The sequence below is a fragment of the Mus musculus genome, chromosome 11, assembly GCF_000001635.26.
Source record: "Mus musculus strain C57BL/6J chromosome 11, GRCm38.p6 C57BL/6J".
NCBI lineage: Eukaryota > Metazoa > Chordata > Mammalia > Rodentia > Muridae > Mus > Mus musculus.
Window position 1 is genome coordinate 65,183,661 of NC_000077.6, and position 12,077 is coordinate 65,195,737.

A 12,077-nucleotide genomic window follows, 5' to 3' on the forward strand; every position below is an offset into this window, starting at 1 on the left:
TGTGAATTTATCGTTTATGGAATTTTAGCATGGAACTCAGAGATTTATTTTCTTCTCTAAGGTGTACCCTCTTCACTTCTGTTCTCTCTCTCTCTTTCTCTCTCCCTCTCTCACTTCTTTCCTTCTTTCCTTCTTTCTTTCTTTCTTCCTTTCTTTCTTTCTTTCTTTCTTTCTTTCTTTCTCTCTTTCTTTCTTTCTCTTTTTCTTTCTTTCTTTCTTTCACTTTGATTTGATTTGGTTTGAGATAGGGTCTCACCGTGTAACTCTGGCTGTTCTAGAACTCACTATGTAGACCAGATTGGCCTTAAAGCCTCCCAGAGACCTACCTGCCTTTGCCTCCTGGGTGCTGAGATTGAAGGCATGTGCCTCTACACCTAGCAGATGCATCCTTTCCTACTAGATGATGAAGAAGGGGCAAACTCAGGCATTTTCAGACTAGTTAATTCCTTGGGCCAATTCATTCCAAACTGGCTCATTTTTCAACAATTACCGTGAGGCTGGTCTTCCTTGGGTGCCCAGTCTGTGAGAGCTTTTATCCCTTTTCTGACTCCAGGCACATGGCTCAGTTACACTTTGTCTACATTTTGCCTCTCACTCTTTGCTTTGGGAACTCCCCACATCCTGACTCTAATCCTTTCACCAGCTTATGAGCACCATCTCTTATATCTTCTATGGAGACTCAGCTCTGGAACCCAGATTCTCATTTCATCCATCTCATGAATCTATCATGTACTCGCCTCTGTCTCCAACACTATTCTCTCCCCAGCCCCTGTTTCAATCCATACCCTCACAGAAACTGGTTTATTGTCAACTTCTTGGGCACTGACCTTTGGATGAATACTTGGGCTTTTGGGACAAGGGTTGAGCCCAGCACTGTGACTGCTGTCTGCTTGGGTGCCAGAGAAAGGCTGATGGAGGCTGGAAGCTGGGGAAGAGAAGCTAGAAGAATGGCCTTCGTGTGCCCCTGAGTTCTGTAGAAAGGAACATGTAACAAATTAAAGAGCCAGCAGCATACTTGAATGTGGCTTTAGCTGACACCTCTGGCCTCTGACTTTGCCCCCAAGTTTCTGATATTTACAAAGCAGATTCTATTAGCAGATGACCTATCTAAAATATCACCTATGGGTTACAAACTTCCACTAGCTCTCACGTATCCACTGCATAGACTCTGCACATCTCACCTATGTAAGCGTTCAAGGCCCTCTATGACTAGGTTCTCCTCTTGTAACCATGCCTTCTGCAGTCTGCCTACTTATGTTTGTTCACATGGAATGTCTGTTCTCTATTTAGATTCCTAAGACTCCTGAACAAAAGGCAAGTCTACTAAAATCTTGACACAGCCTTCTCCTTTGTTGTACTACTTGTGAAGTGCAAGCTGTTCACAAAGCCTTCTAGGACTCTATTGCCTCTGTCCCATCAATCTCTCTCCTACCCAAGTATTTTATGTTGTGTGATTTCATGACATATATTAGTCATGTTATTTGTTCCTCATGAAATTGCTACTGTCCTATAGAGCCTTTATAAACATGAAATTACTGCATGATCTTATTCTTCCTCAACAGCACTGGTATTCTCAAACTGGAAAATCATGGCCCAAGCCATGTCCCAAGGGCTATTTTTACCTTTGTTTCCTAGGACACCATGAATGCAATAGATGTTTATGAATGGTGTTGATAGCTATTTTAGTCCCCATTCCTCCCAGTATGTCTTCATGGGAGTGGGCACCACTGGTGCGAATGTGTTGTTCAGGTAGGTTTGTGAAAGTGTGTTCTTATTACCTCTAGTCAGGCTTCACACTCTCTAGGGTAGAAACATTTTATTATGAACTTTAAAGTCAACTAATCCTGGGATTCTAAGCAGCAAGTTCAGTCTTCCTGGGTCTCGTTTTTCTCGATGGCAAAAATAAGAACACAAAACTGGTGCCATAGGATTGCTGTGACCGTGGACAGGATAGTTTCTGTTCATGACTCCTTTTTTTAAAAAAATTATTATTATTAATTTTATGTATGTAAATACGCTGTAGCTGTCTTCAGACACACCAGTAGAGGGCATCTCATCCTATTACAGATGGCTGTGAGCCACGATGTGGTTGCTGGGAACTGAACTCAGGACCTCTGGAAGAGCAGTTAGTGCCCTTAACCGCTGAGCCATTTCTCTGGTCCCTGTTCATGACTATTAATACTTGGTACTTGGCACGTCCTTAATGTGGGTTGTCTTAGATTTTATAGTCTTTGACAATGTGGTTTTCTTCTTTGAATTGTCATCTATACACTTTCTTAATAGCCCATTGGTTTTGTGAACAAAGGGGGAGTCTTAGCTGGTCATGTTGGGTGTAGTCTTTGACCTGTTATCCTCACCTGTCTCCTGAAGCACTTCTCTTATTCTGTCCCACCCACTCACTGCCTTTTACTTGGATCCTTCTGTATCCTACATGTTCTAACCCTGGGACCTTTCACTGATGCCTTCCCCAATGCCACCATTCCAAATACTAACAATGTTTCCTCCTTTATCTTTCTCAAGGTTTCACTTCATTATTCCTGAGCCCATTAGTGGAGACTGTAAACTTCCAGCATTCTCACACAAATCAGCCCCTCTCTGCCCTCACCACAAGATAGACCATCTATTTCCTCAACACTTGTCACCTGTTCTCCCCCAGGAGTATAGAGTGGCTAGAGTGTGGCACACAGTAGGTCTTAATAAACATTTGAGAAGAATGTAAGAGAATGATAAGAACTTTCCCACACACAGTCTGTCTCCCCACTCTCCTAAATGTGATGTTAGGATACAGCTTAATTAGCCTCAAACTCATAGCAATCCCCTGCCTCAGCTTCCAGAATGCTGAAATTCCAAGCCAGTACCATTAACTTCATTTTGGCTTTCTTGATAGAATAATTTGGGCTGTGACAAGAATTGATATCAATTAGTGGTCCAAACAATAGCAGATCATTGCTTGGGGCCTGATAGATAATGTTTATATTGGAAAGTTATACATTGTTGCAAGCTTTATGTTACAAGAGTAAAGTTGAGGAGTAAAGTTGGCACAGAAGCTATGATTTCCAGACAGACATTTGCCTTCCAAGCCTTTTATAGAGTAAGTTTGCCAACTGGTGATGCAAAGGCTGGCAGTGAAGGCTCAAGGTCAGTAGAGTCAGTGAGATGTTGCCTAGGTTCTCTACACCCTACCTAGCTCTTTAGTGGTGGGAATTAATCCCCTGCCTCCTGAAAGAGGCACTGCTGGGTGAGGCTATAGGAGCTTACCTGTGCGCACCCTTGGCTGCTGCTGGGTGAAGAGACCCCATGGTTCTCTCTCTGAGCTCCCGAAGAGGAAGCCAGGAAGTAATGGTTGTTGGGTGATGGAGGCAGGCTGATGTGCTGCGGGCTCTTCAGGCCCCCCAGGGGCGAGTGCTGAGGGGAGCACTGGGGGCTGAGAAACGTGGACGAGAGTACATGGGTTTGACCTGAGGACTCCACACAGTGAGGCAGCAGCTGAGCCGTCTCACAAGCCGGAGGGGGACTGTCAGAGCTGTGGCCCTGTCCCTTCCCAGACGCCTGCTGGGGTGCGAAGGGGCAGCTGGAGACATCTTCCTGTTTGATGGTGGTGGCCAAGAAGGGCAGTGGCTTCTGGTCGCTGCAGCTGCTCTTCTGCTTCTGCAGTTGCATTCTCAGCTCTTCCACCTGCCGCTGCTCTTGCCGCAGCTTCCAGGTGAGCTGGTTGATCACTTTCTGCTTCTCCACCAGCATCTTGTCCTTCTCAGAGTCTAGCCCATCAGGCTCGGAGGGGCCCGAGCCCCCATTCAGGCTGCTCAGCAGACTCTCGTCCGTGCAGGCGGGCACCGGAGATGCGTGCAGGCCGAAGCCAGGTGACGCATCGGTGAAGGTGTCTGGCAGGGACCCTGCAGCGGACAAGTCAGATGAGGCGGGGGAGATGGGTGGGCTGGAGCTTGTGCTGCCAAAGTGGTAGAAGCCTGTCGGGGAGGACTGATAACTGGGCAAGGTGTTGGGCGTGACAGGAAAGGTGACAGTTGTGATGTCCCCAAAGTTGGGCACAGGGTTGCCAGCACAATCCTGGAAGGGACGAAGCCGGTCCACCAGCGCTGTCTTGGTGCCTGACACTGGCAAGCCCCGGATTCGAAGCTGTTGTCTTAACTCTGACACCTACAGGAACGAGGGGTCCGTTAGTGCCGTGAGCTGTGACACTGTATTTATATCTGTTATTTAGGGAGCTTTGAGACACACTAATGGAACTTAACAATATGCATCTACTTCTCTTTTAATAGTTCTATGTAATTTCTCTCCTGCCTTTGATTTAAACCAATTTTACACAATTTTAACAACTCTTAAAAAAAAAAACTTTATCACCTCATAAGTCCATCATAACGTAAAAATATCATGAATTCAAAAACACAGGAAAAACACCTAACTTGTGGAACAAGCCAGCTGAGCTTTGAGGCCTGCCCAGAGCACCAGCCATCCCCAGAGGCCATTCCTGCTGCCCAACAGAAAAACCAACAGCTATCACTAGCTCACGAGTCAAAAATCAGTACAAATATGATGTGTAGGCAACATACATCATTTCACAACACTGTACATAGAAAATAAACACACGCAGAGCCACTGTAGTGAAGACCATCTGTGCCTGGTTTTTCATGACCACAGTCAAGGGAGTGCTTTTCTTAACCTAATGGTCAAGTCCCCTAACCCAGAGCTCTCCAGCCCCATCGCAGCCTGCTTCAGGTCTGCAGGAGAATGGTGTCTTCCTGGGTCTAGATATACAAGTCTAACAGTAATCTACAACAATTAGCAGGCATTCTGGCTTCTTCTACCTCATGTTCCTTCCCAAATCTAAACATATAGCTGCTCACTGAAGGGCTTGATAGAAAACACAGATTGTGGACCTTTCTGGAGTTTGGCTGCAGTAGGTCTGGGATGGAGACCAGGATCTTCCATTTATACAAATGCCAGGGAGACTTTTATGTCACTGGTTTCAGACCAGACTTTGGGAACAAGACTTTATATGAGGAAGGGGGCCATGAGGAAAATTATGCACATGTATATGCAAATGTGTATCTGTTCAGGAGATGAAACCCAGGGCCTTGCCAATGGTAGACCAGTTGTCTACTCTTGAGTTATCCTCCAATTCCTCTGCTTCTGGGGTTTGGGTTTCGTCTTCATTTTATCTGGCTGGTCTCTGACTCTCAGTCCTCTGGCCCCACCTCCTCAGTGTTGGGGTTACAGATGTACCTCACCATGTTGTATGGTGGATATATGTTGGATCCATTAATCTTCATGACAGGGTGGATAGAAATTGCATATTGAAGAAAGCACCTGGTGATAAAACCAGACCACTCCTGCTCTTAGCTTCATGATCCTCCATGCTCTCTCTTTGAAGTGGGATATTAATCCCTGCCTTATACATTTTTGTGAGGGCATATACAGACTTATAAAAGCACTTGGAATAGTGCCTGAAGAATGGTTGTGCAACATAAGGCCATTATTATTATACTGACACACATGTAGTTAATTAATTGCCACATTTTTATGATGTCCACAAGTTGTAAACTATGAAATATGTTACACAAGCATGGGAACTGGTTAAATAAAAATTACTGCAAACGGTGAGGTGTCAAAGATCCACTAAAATTAAAGCTATGAAAGTTTGTTGACCTTTTGTGAAGAATAATTGTATATAGTTTATTGTTAACTGAAAGAGCAACGTTTGAGATGATACTATTTTAAATAAATTAAATAATGCATGCATACATTTAAACTTATATTGCCTTATAAAATTATCTAGTGACTATATATTAGAATGTTGGCTAGTGCATTATTTATTGAATTTCCTAAGTAGTCCATATAGACACATTACTTCTATGATTAAGGCAGGAAACATATTAAACACCTAAGCTCCAATGATTCCATAAAGCAGAAGAATACATAGGGAAAACTTCCTGTAGAGACAGAGCTTTTGAGCATAGAAAGCAAATGAAGTAATCATAAAAATATCCACAATCAAAATTTAAACCAAAATAAAAAAGCAAACCAAAATGCAAATTCTAATAGCAATCCTTGGAAAGAAATCCATGGCAGCATAAAGAATATGTTGCCAAAAATGAGAACACATCAAGTGTGCCTATCATTATAAAGGGGGGTGGTGCTGGAAGAGTGACTCAGCATATTAGAACACGAGTTGCTTTTGCAGAGCGCCCAGGTTTGATTCCCAGCACCCACATGGCAGTTCAAAACCACCCATAACTCGAGTGTCAGGGTATCGGACACTCTCTTCTGATCTCTGTGTTCACCTAGCATGCACATGGTACACAGATATGAACGAGGGTGAAACATTCATACAAATAAAACAAACAAAAACAAACAAAACTTATCAACAACAAAAAGCTGAGAAAAAAATAGGGAAGGCATCTGACCCAGCTCTTTATAAACAAAATACAGTTTTTAAAAGTCCCACATTACATGTGCATGGTCATTAGTATTGTAAGGAGTAATGAATGCAATTAAAATAAAAGATATTTTTTGATTCACCCAATAACAGGTAAATGAGTTGGAGGGTTTGTGTGCAAGCGAATCGGCAATGAGATAAACTTGCAATAAGTGAACTGAGGGACTTAACTGTACCCCTGCTTAAGGTAAGTCTTTGAAAACAGCAGCCCAGCAAGGCCTGTGAGCTGGTGAGATGTGCACTCTCTCTCCTTCTGTGTCACTGAGCTGGGGGGCTGCACTGGGACACATGTGGGCAGGGCCACTTTGGAGTGGAGCTGCTTTAACATGTGGTTCTACAGCAGATTGTTCAGGAGGGAGAAATCTGGCCGCATCCTTCAAGATCTTTAAATAATATTAATATGGTGGGGGTTTCGGTGTTTTTGTTTTGTTTTGTTTTTGAGACAGCGTTTCTCTATGTAGCTCTGGCTGTCCTGGTACTTGATTTTTAGACCATGTTGGCCTTCACCTTACTTACATCTGCCTGCTTCTACTTTCTGTGTGCTGGGACTAAGGACAAGCACCACCATGTCTGGCTTAAAAAAAAAATTAGTGTTTTTTTTTTAAATCAGAAATTTAACGGGTATGTAGTTATTTGAGAGAAATAATCAGAGAAGATAATAGATGTATGTACAGAGTCCACTGATACCCTATCCTGAATAGAAAAACATTTGGCAGCAAGTTCCATGTCCAGGAGTGGAATGTTAGATAGGCGATAGGGTGACTTGCTGTTATTAAAAATATAACTTTTATTGAATATTAAAAGTTTTGGAAAATATTCATGGTGTGTTAGTAAAGCATGTCAGAAATTTATGGGCAGCATAATTATTTAAAAGTAGTTGTTGTCAAGCAAAATGTGTTCACATGCATTTCAGACTGGAAGAAACATAACGTCATATTTTCTCTGGCTCTTGTCTATTAAAATGCCATTTACATTGCTATACAGGATCACATTTCAACTTAAAAATGTCACTTTCCAACAACGAGGAGCTCTGAGGAAGCACCACAGCCACTCTTGCTGGCAGCCAGCGTGCTGCCTCTCTGCAGAGTCTGGCTGGACAATTTTTTTTTTTTTTTTGTTCCTTTCAAATTTCCTGGTTTGAAAAGTGCAAGATAGCAACTCATTATTGTTTTAATTTTGAGTTACTTAAAATTAATGAGTTCTACACTTATTTTTAGAATCTGTTCTTTGCACCGAATAATTTAGGCTCCATTATTAAATAATGCAGATCACAGTCTAAAATAAAATGAATACTTGTTGAGTTCAATTCCCTTACAATGTCAGATCACTTGGCCATATGCACTTGCTTGAGATGAAGGCTTGTGCACACCTCTCCTCTACACTCGGTGGTCTAATTATTGAGAGTTTTAAGATCAATTATTATGGAAGAATTCTAACATACTCGAAAGGAGATAGAAAACCACAAACAACCTATATATCATCAAACAACCTCAGTAATTGTCAACTGATGCTGATCTTTCTTCCTTTTCTACTTCTCTTAAATTGTTTTGAGGCCAATTATATGATTTAATTGGTACACAGCTTTGTAGCTACTTCCAAAAGAAAGGGACTCTTAAACACAGAAACAATAGCACTATGTACCTCACCATAGAATGGACAGTTTCTTTCTTTCTCTTTTTCTTTTCCCTTTTCCTTTCCTTTTTTTTTTTTTTTTTTTTTTTTTTTTGAGACAGGGTTTCTCTATGTAGCCTTGGCTGTCCTGGAACTCACTCTGTAGACCAGGTTGGTCTTGAACTCAGAGATCTGCCTGCCTCTGCCTCCCAAGTGCTGGGATTAAAGGTGTGTGCCACCACTGCCCGGCTTCTTAATTTTCATCAAATACTTTCCCCAGTTTTCAAAATTCTTGGTTCCTTCCCCTACTCTCCCTCACATTCAATTCATTTAGAAATAGAAATTTTAAAAGTCATTGTTCTACAATATGAACCAACCAGTACCCCCAGAGCTCATGTCTCTAGCTGCACATATAGCTGAGGATGGCCTAATAGGCCATCAATGGGAGGAGAGGCCCTTGGTTTTGTGAAGATTCTATGCTCCAGTATAAGGGAATGCCAGGGCCAGGAAGCAGGAGTGGGTGGGTTGGGAAGCAGTGGGTGGGTTGGGAAGCAGTGGGTGGGGGGAGGGTATAGGAGCCTATCAGAGAGGAAACTAGGAAAGGGGATAGCATTTGAAATGTAAATGAAGAAAATATCTAATTAAAAAAAGTCATTGTTCTATAAAATCTCTCATTCTCTCTCTCTCTCTCTCTCTTTCTCTCTCTCTCTCTCTCTCTCTCTCTGTGTGTGTGTGTGTGTGTGTGTGTGTGTGTATACGCCCCGGAGGCAACCTCAAAGATTTTTTCTTGTCTGTCTGTCTGTCCCCTCTCTGAGGCAGGGTCTGTCATTGTCCTGGAGATCACACAATTGGGGTTAGACTTGCTGGCCAGAGAGCACCAGAGATCCCTCTGTGTCTGCCTCCCTGGTGCTGGGGTCACTGGTGGTCCTGGGGATCAAACTCAGGTCCTGGTGCTTCTGTGGCAAGCACTTTATCCACAGGGCTATCATCTCCCCGATCCTGATATCTCCGTAAGGAGGAACCCAATTTCTCTCAGTGCTCTTTACTTTTACACTGTGAAATATCTACTAGAGAACCACCAGCTCTACTGTATTACCTTCCTGATCATTTCAAGGGAGGCTCACCTTCTTAAATCCCCCATTCCATCCTTCCACAGAGGCGAGTGCTCCTTTATTCTCTGTCTCGCCTCCTCCCACTTCTTTCCTTCCCATGCATTTGACTTTCTCTCTCGCTATTTCATTCACTTTCCTAGTGTTGGCTTTGCTCACTTTGCCAAGGATTCTAGTTCCTGACCCCACAGCCTGCAGCATAGCTGACCTGAGTGAGGTTAATGTGTTTCATATCCTAGAAAGGAGCTAGGTTTGCTCTTGGTAGCTGTTCAGTATCCCCAACCAGAATAAACCTGTCTCTGATCCTTCTTGAACCCTGCAATTCTGCTCTTGGTATAACGTTCCCAGGATTCAGAGCCATGCCTTCTCACACACCAACTGAGAGGTCTCATCCAGTCAAGCTTCCTCCCTTCAGCCTTTCTTTCTCTTCTCATCTTTCACAGTAATGGCAAAGCCTTTGCTATCGGCCACTTAAACTAGAGCCCCATTCATCATTTATAAATTGACTAACTTGCTTGTCATTGCACCTCTTCAAGTCTCTGACTTTTAATTTTTAATTTTTAAAAACTAGGCTGATAAGATTGACCTTACCAGATAGAAATATGCATTGAGTGGCTAGTTTAAAAAAAATGCTAGCTACCTTTACTAAGACCACCATGTTCTTGACCTGTCCTAATTATGAGATTGCTACCAACCAATGATTCTGATTTTGGGCACACAGAGGGAACCAGCTTTGGGAACTCTCCTTTGCTTAATGGCACCAGAAGTTCTAGACTGTGTTTTCTCTGGTGCTTTTCAGCCGTTAAACAAGTATTTTCTATGGTCCTTCTGGGATGGTCCTGATAACTTCTATTCTGGCTCTATGACTATTCAAGTGTGAGTTAAGACAACTCATTGGGTATTTGAGCCATCACAGCTGGCTTATTTCACTTAGTGTAATGCTTTCAAGATAAAATGTCATCTTTTATCTCTGTAGATTTATGACTTGGGGAATGGAAGGACTGACCTCATTGCTCCAAAGGGTATTTATTTTATTTTATTTTATTTTATTTTATTTTATTTTTTTATAAATTTGGCATCTTTGTGTAGGTGTTTAGATGCCAGACAGAAACAAGCCTCGGGTGACTTGTAGAAGAAATAGAGGGACCTTTGATATCAGGCTTATCTTATTGGTTCTTGGCAGCCATGGAATATTCTTCAATTTGGAATAACTGCTATCCCCTACCCCACAAAAATCAAATTAAGGGTTGGAGACAGAAATGGGGGTAATAATGAAGACTGATAATGGAGAAATGGCCAGGATTGGTTCAGTGAAGTCTATGAGGACCTTTAAGGATACAGGATTTTAAAGAAAAAAGGTTACAAGATGGTTTTTGGAGAGCAGTAGGTAGTGTGGGAACCAGACAAACAGGGGCCATCTGATGAGTGTGTGGATAAGGTTCATACACTGTAGAGACCTTATCCATCCTGCTCTGCCTCCATATGGATACTGGACAGAAGGGGAACATGTCGATTGATCTTAAGGAGTGCTTTGAAACATACCAGGTTCAACTAGAAACCCAGTGTCATTTGAGTGAATATAGATCCCTGTGATCTGTAATAAGTTGCTGGCGTGTATATTCCATCTAATAAGCTGTTACATCAGGGCAGAAGTTCCCAGATTTGGGGACAGAGGAGGAAATTGTTTAAAACTATATTGACAGAGGGTTGCTAACATTGTTTCTTATTCAGTGAGGAGCAAGACACTCATTTAACAACTGGATAAAAGAGCGCAAACCACTCCACTTTCTTCAGTACAGTCAGCACTTCCTAACAGGAAGTTGACTTTAAAACTAAAAAATGTTAGGAAGAAATATAGGCACATTAGCTATATGGATTGTTCTGTGGTACATGAAAAGCAATCCCATGGTTTCTGGTTTTTTCCTGTTTCACCAGAGACGGCCAAAAATTCACCAAGAAATTTACCATTGCTTTCGGACATTCTGGAAGCTTTATAAGTCGCACACCTTCCCTCTCTGTTAAGCTCTACTCCAACTTAATTCATTTATGCTAATGAGAAATCTCAGGTGCAGCAGAAAAGAACAGATCGCTCAATCAGCCTGGGGAGGCCGAGGCAGGACCTGTAGGTTTGAGTTTGGCCATTGCACTGTAAATTCTGTGACACCCATGGGTCTTTCTCATACTTTCTCCCTCATCTATGTTTTACTCAAGAAAATTAGGTCACATTGCTTACCTTGAGATCATCCAGGTTGGGTGGGAGGGGGCCTGGTTTGAGAGAAGAAACACCAGTTTGTCCAGAAATGCTATTTTTGACAGGGGATAGAGGGGTATTGCTCAGTGGTGTTGAAGAAGGATTCGGATTTCTGGCCATCTGTTCATTTGGTTCTCTGAAAAACAAAAGGCACATGCAATACAATACAATACAGTACAATACAATACAATACAATCAGACCTATGTGGGTGGAGCTTGGGACAAGTCACAGAGTAATTGCCTACAGGGGTCAGTGAGGTAACAAATCAGTAGAAGAGGATGGGAGAGGGAAATCAATAACGTGATCTAGACAGCATATGCAGAAAATCCCCAGCTTCCTTCCTAGGACACTGAATGACGTGATGGAGTCAGAGGCCTGGGGACGCATGCAGGTCCACCCATGACCTAGCTGAAGCAAAGGCAGGTGAAATAATCCTTGTGTTAACTGTATGGGTGAGGATGCCAACCATGTAGAATATGAATAGGGACTGGCAATACAGGCACACAGCCTGGGTTCAGGGGCCAGTCTCAAAAGCTGACACATAGATCTTTAGCAGTGACCTCAAACTGCCAGCAAAGTCAATTCTGTATTCTTAGACATTCCACAGTTTAGTTTGGAAACACTATGAGTTTCCCTTTCCTCTAAAGAACA

General features: G+C 42.6%; 1 protein-coding gene across 5 annotated transcripts in view; it reads right to left on the reverse strand.

The window, feature by feature from the left end:
* The window catches only part of Myocd (myocardin), a 96,382-nt gene that overhangs the window by 10,053 nt on the left and 74,252 nt on the right, over positions 1 to 12,077 (reverse strand). For 4 of the 5 annotated variants that reach the window (XM_006532816.4, XM_011248893.3, XM_011248895.1 and 1 more), the window contains 3 exons: positions 11,408 to 11,561; positions 3,259 to 4,155; positions 828 to 971 (listed from right to left, as the gene is read on the reverse strand). In XM_006532816.4, the coding sequence (XP_006532879.1) occupies positions 828 to 971; positions 3,259 to 4,155; positions 11,408 to 11,561 (1,195 nt within the window). The remainder of the gene's footprint in view (positions 1 to 827; positions 972 to 3,258; positions 4,156 to 11,407; positions 11,562 to 12,077) is intronic. The other variant, NM_146386.3, reaches the window with a different exon arrangement.